Source organism: Gobio gobio (assembly GCF_949357685.1).
Source record: "Gobio gobio genome assembly, chromosome: 18".
NCBI lineage: Eukaryota > Metazoa > Chordata > Actinopteri > Cypriniformes > Gobionidae > Gobio > Gobio gobio.
In genome coordinates, this window is record NC_137111.1 from 3,816,742 (window position 1) to 3,832,010 (window position 15,269).

General features: G+C 29.2%; 1 protein-coding gene across 2 annotated transcripts in view; it reads right to left on the reverse strand.

Annotated features, from left to right (window-relative positions):
* Positions 1-4,295: 4,295 nt before the first annotated feature.
* LOC307141688 (uncharacterized protein) overlaps positions 4,296-15,269 on the reverse strand; it is a 43,303-nt gene continuing 32,329 nt past the window's right edge. The window contains exon 16 of one of the 2 annotated variants that reach the window (XM_079842076.1): positions 4,296-5,016. In XM_079842076.1, coding sequence (XP_079698202.1) covers positions 4,702-5,016 — 315 coding nt within the window. In that variant the 3' untranslated portion in view covers positions 4,296-4,701. The remainder of the gene's footprint in view (positions 5,017-15,269) is intronic. The other variant, XM_079842077.1, reaches the window with a different exon arrangement.

Consider the following 15,269-nt stretch of genomic DNA (forward strand, 5'->3'; position numbering starts at 1 on the left):
ACAGACCATGCAAAACCACAGACCATGCAAAACCACAGACCATGCAAAACCACCAGACCATGCAAAACCACAGACCATGCAAAACCACCACCAGACCATGCAAAACCACCAGACCATGCAAAACCACCAGACCATGCAAAACCACCACCAGACCATGCAAAACCACCACCAGACCATGCAAAACCACAGACCATGCAAAACCACCAGGCCATGCAAAACCACCACCAGACCATGCAAAACCACCACCAGACCATGCAAAACCACCAGACCATGCAAAACCACCACCAGACCATGCAAAACCACCAGACCATGCAAAACCACAGACCATGCAAAACCACCAGACCATGTAAAACCACCAGACCATGCAAAACCACAGACCATGCAAAACCACAGACCATGCAAAACCACAGACCATGCAAAACCACCACCAGACCATGCAAAACCACCACCAGACCATGCAAAACCACCACCAGACCATGCAAAACCACCAGACCATGCAAAACCACCACCAGACCATGCAAAACCACCACCAGACCATGCAAAACCACAGACCATGCAAAACCACCAGGCCATGCAAAACCACCACCAGACCATGCAAAACCACCACCAGACCATGCAAAACCACCAGACCATGCAAAACCACCACCAGACCATGCAAAACCACCACCAGACCATGCAAAACCACAGACCATGCAAAACCACCAGGCCATGCAAAACCACCACCAGACCATGCAAAACCACCACCAGACCATGCAAAACCACCAGACCATGCAAAACCACCACCAGACCATGCAAAACCACCAGACCATGCAAAACCACCAGACCATGCAAAACCACCACCAGACCATGCAAAACCACCAGACCATGCAAAACCACCACAAAACCACCAGACCATGCAAAACCACCACAAAACCACCAGACCATGCAAAACCACCACAAAACCACCAGGCCATGCAAAACCACCACCAGGCCATGCAAAACCACCAGACCATGCAAAACCACCAGACCATGCAAAACCACCAGACCATGCAAAACCACCAGACCATGCAAAACCACCAGACCATGCAAAACCACAAACACCGGTTCTGAAATCATCTCTTCACTACTGAAATCTCCCAGACTGAGCAGACTCTGTGTAAATGAGCTCGGTTTGCTGTGTTGGAGAATGAAGAGCGAACATTTCTCAAAGCATCTCTGAAGAATGAGACCAGAAAGACGTCTCTCGGTGTTTTGACTATGCCATGCAAACTTTGACATCTCAGTGAACATGATCTTATTTAATACGTCTCCATGTTTCAGATGTGTGTGTTTTATAACCCGATCTCATCGGCAGAACAGCTACACAACAATTCTGAATGTCATTAAGAGATTGAGGAATTTATAGGCAAGAATGGCATTTATTTACCTTTATTTCGTCATGTTACCCATAGATTGTGTTTAACCCTCTGGGGCTCTTCGTCATTTCTGACCCAATTTTTTTTTTATAAAAAATGTTCAAAAGCGTAGCTTCATCGGAATGGTCCGAAACTTGGTGACTTTATTGGTACTTGGTATATGAACACCCAAAAACAACACAGGATTTGAAAAGTCTAAGTGGTCGTAAAAAAAATAGTCACACTCAGGAAATGACCCCCATAGGAAATGAACGGGAAATTGGCAAAAATATGAAAATACAGAGTTTTTTTGTGCATTCAATCTACAAATCAGCCAGAATGCAGAACAAAAGACTCAACAGTGAAGATCTCTAAAACATCAAGAGTGCAAAACAGACTCACACACACAAGAAAAACTCACACACACACAAAAACACAATTAGCTTTTGGAATGGCACACGTTCATTTGTGTGTGCGTGTGTTTTTGTGTGTATAAGTGTGTGTGTGTGTGTGTGTGTGTGTGTGTGTGTGTGTGTGTTTTTGTGTGTATAAGTGTGTGTGTGTGTGTGTTTTTGTCTGTTTTGCACTCTTGATACATATATATCAAATACAGCTTTAAGAAAAATATATATATATAATTTTTGTATTATATTCAATGGGAAAAAATGGGTCATAATTATTGCATAAATATTAATTATAAATCATAAAATTATCTCAAAACACCAAAAAAAGAAAAGAAAAAATATTATTGAACAAAAATATATTTCATTGATTTTACTCTTTATCTTAATCCCGCCGTCCGGATCATTTTTGACCCGAAGGTCCCGAGTGTGACCCATAAATGAAGAACCCCAGAGGGTTAAACGATTGTTCAAAAGTGTGTGTGTGTGTGTGTGTGTGTGTGTGTGCAGGTGCTTTAGAGATGCTCTGAAAGACAAACCACATCCATCCAAAGATATCTCACAACCAATACACTCACACACACCTGGATCTCTCTCAGCCTATAATGACATGTGGGGAACATCCGTGTTTATGTGCACATACACACTCTCCAAATGTAGTCATAAATCAAATTGTCACTTGTCGTGTGTGTGTGTGTGTGTGTGTGTGTGTGTGTCATTTCCTTCTTTTAGAGCGAGACAGGAAAACTGATTTTGAACTTAACACAAGTTTACGAATTCATTTGACTTTTTAGACCTGTAGTATTTTTTATACAGTATTTGATTTCATTTATGAGACTTTCAAAATGTATGTATTAAAATGGTTTTGAAAAGTTAATCAAGAAAATAAAATATTACCCAAAGTAAATCAGAAGTATGTGCCGTCTTTGATAAATGCAGGTGTTAATGCCAACAGATTTATCCTGTTATTTGATGACCTATTTATTTATTTATGCATGTTATGTTTGTATATTTTAACACTATCAGTATTTAAAGATTTTTCTTTTAGCACAATAACTTCCTTAGGGCCAGATGTACTAACAGCTTACACCAGCACAAACCCTCTATGGGCATTAAAACGACTGTGGGTGAACTTTATTTGTCCTGAAGATCCAGCTCACAGGGAAAGACCTTGCATTTGTTCACTTCATTTCACTGTGGATTCGTTTGTAAACAAGAGACTGGATTTGCAGACAGGATGAGATTAAAACACACTGCTGTGGCTTCTGGATCTGACTGGAATGATGTGAGTAAAACATGTTTTTATATGTGAGAGCATTGCATTGTTACGTTTGATATCTACTGATTATGTACGTGTCTAACTGAACATATCTTCCATGCTGTCACAGGTTGGAGTATCCTTTGTATTTGAGGTGTTGTTGGTTCATTGTGCTGCGATTCAGGATCAGACTCAGACATTTATGAGCCAGGGCTCTTAAATAGTGAAATACACGTGTGTGTGTGTGTGTGTGTGTGTGTTATGCACGGTTCGCGGTTATATCCACCAATCGGGCAGGCCAAGTAATAAAAAATAACATTCCAATCAATTGCGTGTGGATGAGAGATAAATCATTGTGTTTGTGTGCGATCAACGAGCCTGTGTGCGAATCATTCCGGTTGCCGTTTGTCCACATTGCAAGTTTTTGAAACAATTCCTCACGTGTCCGAAGCTCATTATAATACACAAAACTATTATCCAATCATAGCAGTGGGCGTTTACTTCCAAGTCTTTAATGCGGCACGCCCATAAAAACAGAGCGTTCTAGAAGAGAGCCTCAAAACCAGTGCAGAAAATAGCCTATTACTGAATTATTGTTCATGATTCATTCATTTCCGAATGTAGAAACCACACAAACGTCAGAAGTTCACCTCAGACAAGAGTATAAAATATTAAAAAGCCAGTTCATGACACATTTAAATGAATATGAATTCTAATGAATATACTGTTGAATATAAAAGATTAATCGCATCCAAAATAAAAGTGTGTTTACATAATATATGTGTGTGTACTCTGTTCATTATTATTTATATATAAATACACACACATTCATGTATATATTTAAGAAATATTTGCATGTATATACATTTATATAATCTATAATATATATAAATATAAATGTTTTATATATAAAAATATTTTTTTCTTACATATATACATGAATGTGTGTGTATTTATATATAAATAATAATTAACAGAGTACACACACATATATTATGCAAACACAAACTTTTATTTTGGATGCGATTAATCGTGATTAATCTTTTGACAGCGCTAATATGAATGTATAATGTTAATAATAAGTGCTGAAATCTGAAAGTGTTTCTCAGGTCAGTCAGAGCACACACACACGTTAAGCCTCAGTTCTATTTTGAGCAATATTTTTTTCAGCTAGTTGTTATAATTAATAGTGTATTGAACTATCAAAACAGATTTCTTTTACTTTAAAATTGCATAATAAAGCAGACAAAATACTACTTATTTAAATCATTACTATTAGTTTCCAGCTTTGTACAAAATGATAGTATTTAGAACCACCACAAGGGGAAAGTGCTGTGTGTTTTGAGCGATTTGAGTTGCCGGTCGAAACACATAAAGTCACTCGTTCCTGCTAAAGATAATGTCTGGAAAGAATCACTATTTCTCCTCATACAAATGTGATTTCCATAAAGCTTTTGATCTTCAACAGAAGATGAGGCATGAGCATCGATAAAGCTGAATTTATTTGTTAGCGTTGTTTACCCAAGAATGCTTCTTTTGGTTATGTACAAGTTGTTCATTGTGTGTTTGTAGAGCTGAAGCTCCAGCAGGTCATGTGGTCTTCAGTTTACAGCGTAAGCCGCTCTGGGTTGCAGTGCTAAAGCTACACACACATCTGCGGATCCTGGACCTACTGATGGTCGGAAACACTGAACACAAAGTTTCGGAGGAGGCAGCAGTGTGTGGAAGGCACTCCTCCGGGAATCTTAAAGATCGCATGCTGTAGAAACTCCCAGATGGGAGCAGACGGCTTCGGGTAGTTTATGGCGTAGATGTAAAACATTTTGAAGCATAAATCCACCGCTTGAATTAAGGTCTCCTGCTCAACTGCCTCGCCGTTGAAAATGACAAAAACCTGGGAGAAGTGTTCCTTGTCCCCGAGCACCAGCACATGTGGATCCTGACTGGTCTCGCTGCTCAAGTATTGCTCCATATCAGTCCCCACCTTAAAGAAAAACACATTCAGTTGGCAAACATAGTGACGATATTCCCAGGATTAACGCGATTTTGACGCGCGAATAATTCGCGCGATGGTTTTATTTTTTGATCAGCTGTGTGTGTAATGAGAGCTTTCACACCGAACGCGAATGTGCTGCGGCGAAAAAACCATGTTTATTTTTTTTCGTTTCGATGTCGATTTTTTTTAACACTCGCAGCGTCAGGAAAGGCTTAAACCAATCACACACAAGGAAACAAAGGTGACGAAATGTCCAGTCGATGTCACTAGCCATTCACTCAACATTAACCTTTGCCAGGTGTGGCATTTCTCACGAGATTACAGCTGTAGTTGTGTTTACAGCTGTGCAGATGCAGATGTGTTTGCCCACTTTAGGCTACAGATATTATAATCAATAAATAGATTTTTTTTTTTTATCTAATTGCGTCCGCGACTATAGAAAGTGAATGTGTTTCCGTCAGTACGACTGTGGCACTGAAATGTTTACATTGTGACTCAACTGGAAACACAGCAGCTCCGGATCGAGCCGTTCCTTTAGAGTGAGTGTGTGTGTGTGTGTGTGTGTGTGTGTGTGTGTGTGTGTGTGTGTGTGTGTGAGTGTGTGTGTGTGTGTGTGTGTGTGTGTGTGTGTGAGTGTGTGTGTGTGTGTCGTCAGATGCGCTGCTACCGTCTCTGTCTGGACGAGCTCCTCAAATTGTCCCACGGACATTTGAAGAAAGTTCGGAACCGGCCATGATGAAGCTTTAGCTCCTGTAGAAGATTCGCATCCTCCCCTTCAGACTCTGTTCTTTAAGACTGGCTGCACCCAAAACCTTCTTCTCTGTCTTTTAAAGAAAATGAAAAGCTCGTCTCCACTGAATGATTACGTGTCCGTGTTTCTCAGCTGAATGTTTGGGAATGTTGGAGCTCTGAAACTTCGCAAACTCGCGTCGCGGCTGGTGTGAATGGTTTTAACGCGAACTATTCGCACACGAAATATTCGCTTTATCCGCTTCGCTTTTCCGTTACGTGTCCGGTGTGAAAGGGCCTTTAGGGGTGTAACGATACAAGTATTCAACCCAACCGTTTCAGTACACACTTCACTCCGAGTTCACACACACACTGTCCATTTGATCAGGAAACTCGAGCGATAAATGTCGTTTTTCCGCTCTTTAATGTGGCGTGACTGATCACTGTATAGGGAAAGCCATCGTCATAGTCACAGAATAAACATGAGTGACATTACTTCCTGAAACGCATCATATGTGTGTAATCGCTCAATGTCTTCAGTGTCCACAGCTGAGAGTTCACTAGACAAATCAACTCTTTCACTGAATATATGACCGATATTAGCCGTTATATTCATTATATTCATTATATTAGCCGTTATATTCATTATATTAGCCGATATATTCATTATATTCATTATATTAGCCGTTATATTCATTATATTAGCCGATATATTCATTATATTAGCCGATATATTCATTATATTCATTATATTAGCCGTTATATTCATTATATTAGCCGTTATATTCATTATATTAGCCGATATATTCATTATATTAGCCGATATATTCATTATATTAGCCGTTATATTCATTATATTCATTATATTAGCCGTTATATTCATTATATTAGCCGTTATATACATTATATTAGTCGATATATTCATTATATTAGCCGATATATTCATTATATTCATTATATTAGCCGTTATATTCATTATATTAGCCGATATATTCATTATATTAGCCGTTATATTCATTATATTAGCCGTTATATTCATTATATTAGCCGTTATATTCATTATATTAGCCGTTATATTCATTATATTCATTATATTAGCCGTTATATTCATTATATTAGCCGTTATATTCATTATATTCATTATATTAGCCGTTATATTCATTATATTCATTATATTAGCCGTTATATTCATTATATTAGCCGTTATATTCATTATATTCATTATATTAGCCGATATATTCATTATATTCATTATATTAGCCGTTATATTCATTATATTCATTATATTAGCCGTTATATTCATTATATTAGCCGTTATATTCATTATATTAGCCGTTATATTCATTATATTCATTATATTAGCCGTTATATTCATTATATTCATTATATTAGCCGTTATATTCATTATATTCATTATATTAGCCGTTATATTCATTATATTAGCCGTTATATTCATTATATTAGCCGATATATTCATTATATTCATTATATTAGCCGTTATATTCATTATATTAGCCGTTATATTCATTATATTAGCCGATATATTCATTATATTAGCCGTTATATTCATTATATTAGCCGTTATATTCATTATATTCATTATATTAGCCGTTATATTCATTATATTAGCCGATATATTCATTATATTAGCCGATATATTCATTATATTAGCCGTTATATTCATTATATTAGCCGATATTCATTATATTAGCCGTTATATTCATTATATTAGCCGATATATTCATTATATTAGCCGATATATTCATTATATTCATTATATTAGCCGTTATATTCATTATATTAGCCGATATATTCATTATATTAGCCGTTATATTCATTATATTAGCCGTTATATTCATTATATTCATTATATTAGCCGTTATATTCATTATATTCATTATATTAGCCGTTATATTCATTATATTAGCCGTTATATTCATTATATTCATTATATTAGCCGTTATATTCATTATATTAGCCGTTATATTCATTATATTAGCCGTTATATTCATTATATTAGCCGTTATATTCATTATATTCATTATATTAGCCGATATATTCATTATATTCATTATATTAGCCGTTATATTCATTATATTAGCCGTTATATTCATTATATTCATTATATTAGCCGATATATTCATTATATTCATTATATTAGCCGTTATATTCATTATATTCATTATATTAGCCGTTATATTCATTATATTAGCCGTTATATTCATTATATTCATTATATTAGCCGTTATATTCATTATATTCATTATATTAGCCGTTATATTCATTATATTCATTATATTAGCCGTTATATTCATTATATTAGCCGTTATATTCATTATATTAGCCGTTATATTCATTATATTAGCCGTTATATTCATTATATTAGCCGTTATATTCATTATATTCATTATATTAGCCGTTATATTCATTATATTAGCCGTTATATTCATTATATTCATTATATTAGCCGTTATATTCATTATATTCATTATATTAGCCGTTATATTCATTATATTCATTATATTAGCCGTTATATTCATTATATTAGCCGTTATATTCATTATATTAGCCGTTATATTCATTATATTCATTATATTAGCCGTTATATTCATTATATTAGCCGTTATATTCATTATATTCATTATATTAGCCGATATATTCATTATATTCATTATATTAGCCGTTATATTCATTATATTAGCCGTTATATTCATTATATTCATTATATTAGCCGATATATTCATTATATTCATTATATTAGCCGTTATATTCATTATATTAGCCGATATATTCATTATATTAGCCGTTATATTCATTATATTAGCCGTTATATTCATTATATTCATTATATTAGCCGTTATATTCATTATATTCATTATATTAGCCGTTATATTCATTATATTAGCCGTTATATTCATTATATTCATTATATTAGCCGTTATATTCATTATATTAGCCGTTATATTCATTATATTAGCCGTTATATTCATTATATTAGCCGTTATATTCATTATATTCATTATATTAGCCGATATATTCATTATATTCATTATATTAGCCGTTATATTCATTATATTCATTATATTAGCCGTTATATTCATTATATTAGCCGTTATATTCATTATATTCATTATATTAGCCGTTATATTCATTATATTCATTATATTAGCCGTTATATTCATTATATTCATTATATTAGCCGTTATATTCATTATATTAGCCGTTATATTCATTATATTAGCCGTTATATTCATTATATTAGCCGTTATATTCATTATATTAGCCGTTATATTCATTATATTCATTATATTAGCCGTTATATTCATTATATTAGCCGTTATATTCATTATATTCATTATATTAGCCGTTATATTCATTATATTCATTATATTAGCCGTTATATTCATTATATTCATTATATTAGCCGTTATATTCATTATATTAGCCGTTATATTCATTATATTAGCCGTTATATTCATTATATTCATTATATTAGCCGTTATATTCATTATATTAGCCGTTATATTCATTATATTCATTATATTAGCCGATATATTCATTATATTCATTATATTAGCCGTTATATTCATTATATTAGCCGTTATATTCATTATATTCATTATATTAGCCGATATATTCATTATATTCATTATATTAGCCGTTATATTCATTATATTCATTATATTAGCCGTTATATTCATTATATTAGCCGTTATATTCATTATATTCATTATATTAGCCGTTATATTCATTATATTCATTATATTAGCCGTTATATTCATTATATTCATTATATTAGCCGTTATATTCATTATATTCATTATATTAGCCGTTATATTCATTATATTAGCCGATATATTCATTATATTCATTATATTAGCCGTTATATTCATTATATTCATTATATTAGCCGTTATATTCATTATATTCATTATATTAGCCGTTATATTCATTATATTCATTATATTAGCCGTTATATTCATTATATTAGCCGTTATATTCATTATATTAGCCGTTATATTCATTATATTAGCCGTTATAGCCGTTATATTCATTATATTAGCCGTTATATTCATTATATTAGCCGTTATATTCATTATATTAGCCGTTATATTCATTATATTCATTATATTAGCCGTTATATTCATTATATTCATTATATTAGCCGTTATATTCATTATATTCATTATATTAGCCGTTATATTCATTATATTAGCCGTTATATTCATTATATTAGCCGTTATATTCATTATATTCATTATATTAGCCGATATATTCATTATATTAGCCGTTATATTCATTATATTCATTATATTAGCCGTTATATTCATTATATTAGCCATTATATTCATTATATTCATTATATTAGCCGTTATATTCATTATATTCATTATATTAGCCGTTATATTCATTATATTAGCCATTATATTCATTATATTCATTATATTAGCCGTTATATTCATTATATTCATTATATTAGCCGTTATATTCATTATATTAGCCGTTATATTCATTATATTCATTATATTAGCCGTTATATTCATTATATTCATTATATTAGCCGTTATATTCATTATATTAGCCGTTATATTCATTATATTCATTATATTAGCCGTTATATTCATTATATTCATTATATTAGCCGTTATATTCATTATATTAGCCGTTATATTCATTATATTCATTATATTAGCCGTTATATTCATTATATTAGCCGATATATTCATTATATTCATTATATTAGCCGTTATATTCATTATATTCATTATATTAGCCGTTATATTCATTATATTCATTATATTAGCCGTTATATTCATTATATTAGCCGTTATATTCATTATATTCATTATATTAGCCGTTATATTCATTATATTAGCCGTTATATTCATTATATTAGCCGTTATATTCATTATATTCATTATATTAGCCGTTATATTCATTATATTAGCCGTTATATTCATTATATTAGCCGTTATATTCATTATATTCATTATATTAGCCGTTATATTCATTATATTCATTATATTAGCCGTTATATTCATTATATTCATTATATTAGCCGTTATATTCATTATATTCATTATATTAGCCGTTATATTCATTATATTAGCCGATATATTCATTATATTCATTATATTAGCCGTTATATTCATTATATTCATTATATTAGCCGTTATATTCATTATATTCATTATATTAGCCGTTATATTCATTATATTCATTATATTAGCCGTTATATTCATTATATTAGCCGTTATATTCATTATATTAGCCGTTATATTCATTATATTAGCCGTTATATTCATTATATTCATTATATTAGCCGTTATATTCATTATATTCATTATATTAGCCGTTATATTCATTATATTAGCCGTTATATTCATTATATTAGCCGTTATATTCATTATATTCATTATATTAGCCGATATATTCATTATATTAGCCGTTATATTCATTATATTCATTATATTAGCCGTTATATTCATTATATTAGCCATTATATTCATTATATTCATTATATTAGCCGTTATATTCATTATATTCATTATATTAGCCGTTATATTCATTATATTAGCCATTATATTCATTATATTCATTATATTAGCCGTTATATTCATTATATTCATTATATTAGCCGTTATATTCATTATATTAGCCGTTATATTCATTATATTAGCCGTTATATTCATTATATTAGCCGTTATATTCATTATATTCATTATATTAGCCGTTATATTCATTATATTAGCCGTTATATTCATTATATTCATTATATTAGCCGTTATATTCATTATATTAGCCGTTATATTCATTATATTAGCCGTTATATTCATTATATTCATTATATTAGCCGTTATATTCATTATATTCATTATATTAGCCGTTATATTCATTATATTCATTATATTAGCCGTTATATTCATTATATTAGCCGATATATTCATTATATTCATTATATTAGCCGTTATATTCATTATATTCATTATATTAGCCGTTATATTCATTATATTCATTATATTAGCCGTTATATTCATTATATTAGCCGTTATATTCATTATATTAGCCGTTATATTCATTATATTAGCCGTTATATTCATTATATTAGCCGTTATATTCATTATATTCATTATATTAGCCGTTATATTCATTATATTCATTATATTAGCCGTTATATTCATTATATTAGCCGTTATATTCATTATATTAGCCGTTATATTCATTATATTCATTATATTAGCCGATATATTCATTATATTAGCCGTTATATTCATTATATTCATTATATTAGCCGTTATATTCATTATATTAGCCATTATATTCATTATATTCATTATATTAGCCGTTATATTCATTATATTCATTATATTAGCCGTTATATTCATTATATTAGCCATTATATTCATTATATTCATTATATTAGCCGTTATATTCATTATATTCATTATATTAGCCGTTATATTCATTATATTAGCCGTTATATTCATTATATTAGCCGTTATATTCATTATATTAGCCGTTATATTCATTATATTCATTATATTAGCCGTATATTCATTATATTCATTATATTAGCCGTTATATTCATTATATTCATTATATTAGCCGTTATATTCATTATATTCATTATATTAGCCGTTATATTCATTATATTCATTATATTAGCCGTTATATTCATTATATTCATTATATTAGCCGTTATATTCATTATATTAGCCGTTATATTCATTATATTCATTATATTAGCCGTTATATTCATTATATTCATTATATTAGCCATTATATTCATTATATTCATTATATTAGCCATTATATTCATTATATTCATTATATTAGCCGTTATATTCATTATATTCATTATATTAGCCGTTATATTCATTATATTCATTATATTAGCCGTTATATTCATTATATTCATTATATTAGCCGTTATATTCATTATATTAGCCGTTATATTCATTATATTAGCCGTTATATTCATTATATTCATTATATTAGCCGTTATATTCATTATATTAGCCGTTATATTCATTATATTCATTATATTAGCCGTTATATTCATTATATTCATTATATTAGCCGTTATATTCATTATATTCATTATATTAGCCGTTATATTCATTATATTAGCCGTTATATTCATTATATTCATTATATTAGCCGTTATATTCATTATATTCATTATATTAGCCGTTATATTCATTATATTAGCCGTTATTTTCATTATATTCATTATATTAGCCGTTATAGCCGTTATATTCATTATATTCATTATATTAGCCATTATATTCATTATATTAGCCGTTATATTCATTATATTAGCCGTTATATTCATTATATTAGCCGTTATATTCATTATATTCATTATATTAGCCGTTATAGCCGTTATATTCATTATATTCATTATATTAGCCATTATATTCATTATATTAGCCGTTATATTCATTATATTAGCCGTTATATTCATTATATTCATTATATTCATTATATTAGCCGTTATATTCATTATATTCATTATATTAGCCGTTATATTCATTATATTAGCCGTTATATTCATTATATTAGCCGTTATATTCATTATATTAGCCGTTATATTCATTATATTCATTATATTAGCCGTTATATTCATTATATTCATTATATTAGCCGTTATATTCATTATATTCATTATATTAGCCGTTATATTCATTATATTCATTATATTAGCCGTTATATTCATTATATTCATTATATTAGCCGTTATATTCATTATATTCATTATATTAGCCGTTATATTCATTATATTAGCCGTTATATTCATTATATTCATTATATTAGCCGTTATATTCATTATATTCATTATATTAGCCGTTATATTCATTATATTAGCCGTTATATTCATTATATTCATTATATTAGCCGTTATATTCATTATATTCATTATATTAGCCGTTATATTCATTATATTAGCCGTTATATTCATTATATTAGCCGTTATATTCATTATATTCATTATATTAGCCGTTATATTCATTATATTCATTATATTAGCCGTTATATTCATTATATTAGCCGTTATATTCATTATATTAGCCGTTATATTCATTATATTAGTCGTTATATTCATTATATTCATTATATTAGCCGTTATATTCATTATATTCATTATATTAGCCGTTATATTCATTATATTAGCCGTTATATTCATTATATTAGCCGTTATATTCATTATATTCATTATATTCATTATATTAGCCGTTATATTCATTATATTCATTATATTCATTATATTAGCCGTTATATTCATTATATTCATTATATTAGCCGTTATATTCATTATATTAGCCGTTATATTCATTATATTAGCCGTTATATTCATTATATTAGCCGTTATATTCATTATATTAGCCGTTATATTCATTATATTCATTATATTAGCCGTTATATTCATTATATTCATTATATTAGCCGTTATATTCATTATATTAGCCGTTATATTCATTATATTAGCCGTTATATTCATTATATTAGTCGTTATATTCATTATATTCATTATATTAGCCGTTATATTCATTATATTCATTATATTAGCCGTTATATTCATTATATTAGCCGTTATATTCATTATATTAGCCGTTATATTCATTATATTAGCCGTTATATTCATTATATTCATTATATTAGCCGTTATATTCATTATATTCATTATATTAGCCGTTATATTCATTATATTCATTATATTAGCCGTTATATTCATTATATTCATTATATTAGCCGTTATATTCATTATATTCATTATATTCATTATATTAGCCGTTATATTCATTATATTCATTATATTAGCCGTTATATTCATTATATTCATTATATTAGCCGTTATATTCATTATATTCATTATATTAGCCGTTATATTCATTATATTCATTATATTCATTATATTAGCCGTTATATTCATTATATTAGCCGTTATATTCATTATATTCATTATATTAGCCGTTATATTCATTATATTCATTATATTAGCCGTTATATTCATTATATTCATTATATTAGCCGTTATATTCATTATATTCATTATATTCATTATATTCATTATATTAGCCGTTATATTCATTATATTCATTATATTAGCCGTTATATTCATTATATTCATTATATTCATTATATTCATTATATTAGCCGTTATATTCATTATATTCATTATATTAGCCGTTATATTCATTATATTCATTATATTAGCCGTTATATTCATTATATTCATTATATTCATTATATTAGCCGTTATATTCATTATATTAGCCGTTATATTCATTATATTCATTATATTAGCCGTTATATTCATTATATTCATTATATTAGCCGTTATATTCATTATATTCATTATATTAGCCGTTATATTCATTATATTCATTATATTAGCCGTTATATTCATTATATTAGCCGTTATATTCATTATATTAGCCGTTATATTCATTATATTAGTCGTTATATTCATTATATTCATTATATTAGCCGTTATATTCATTATATTC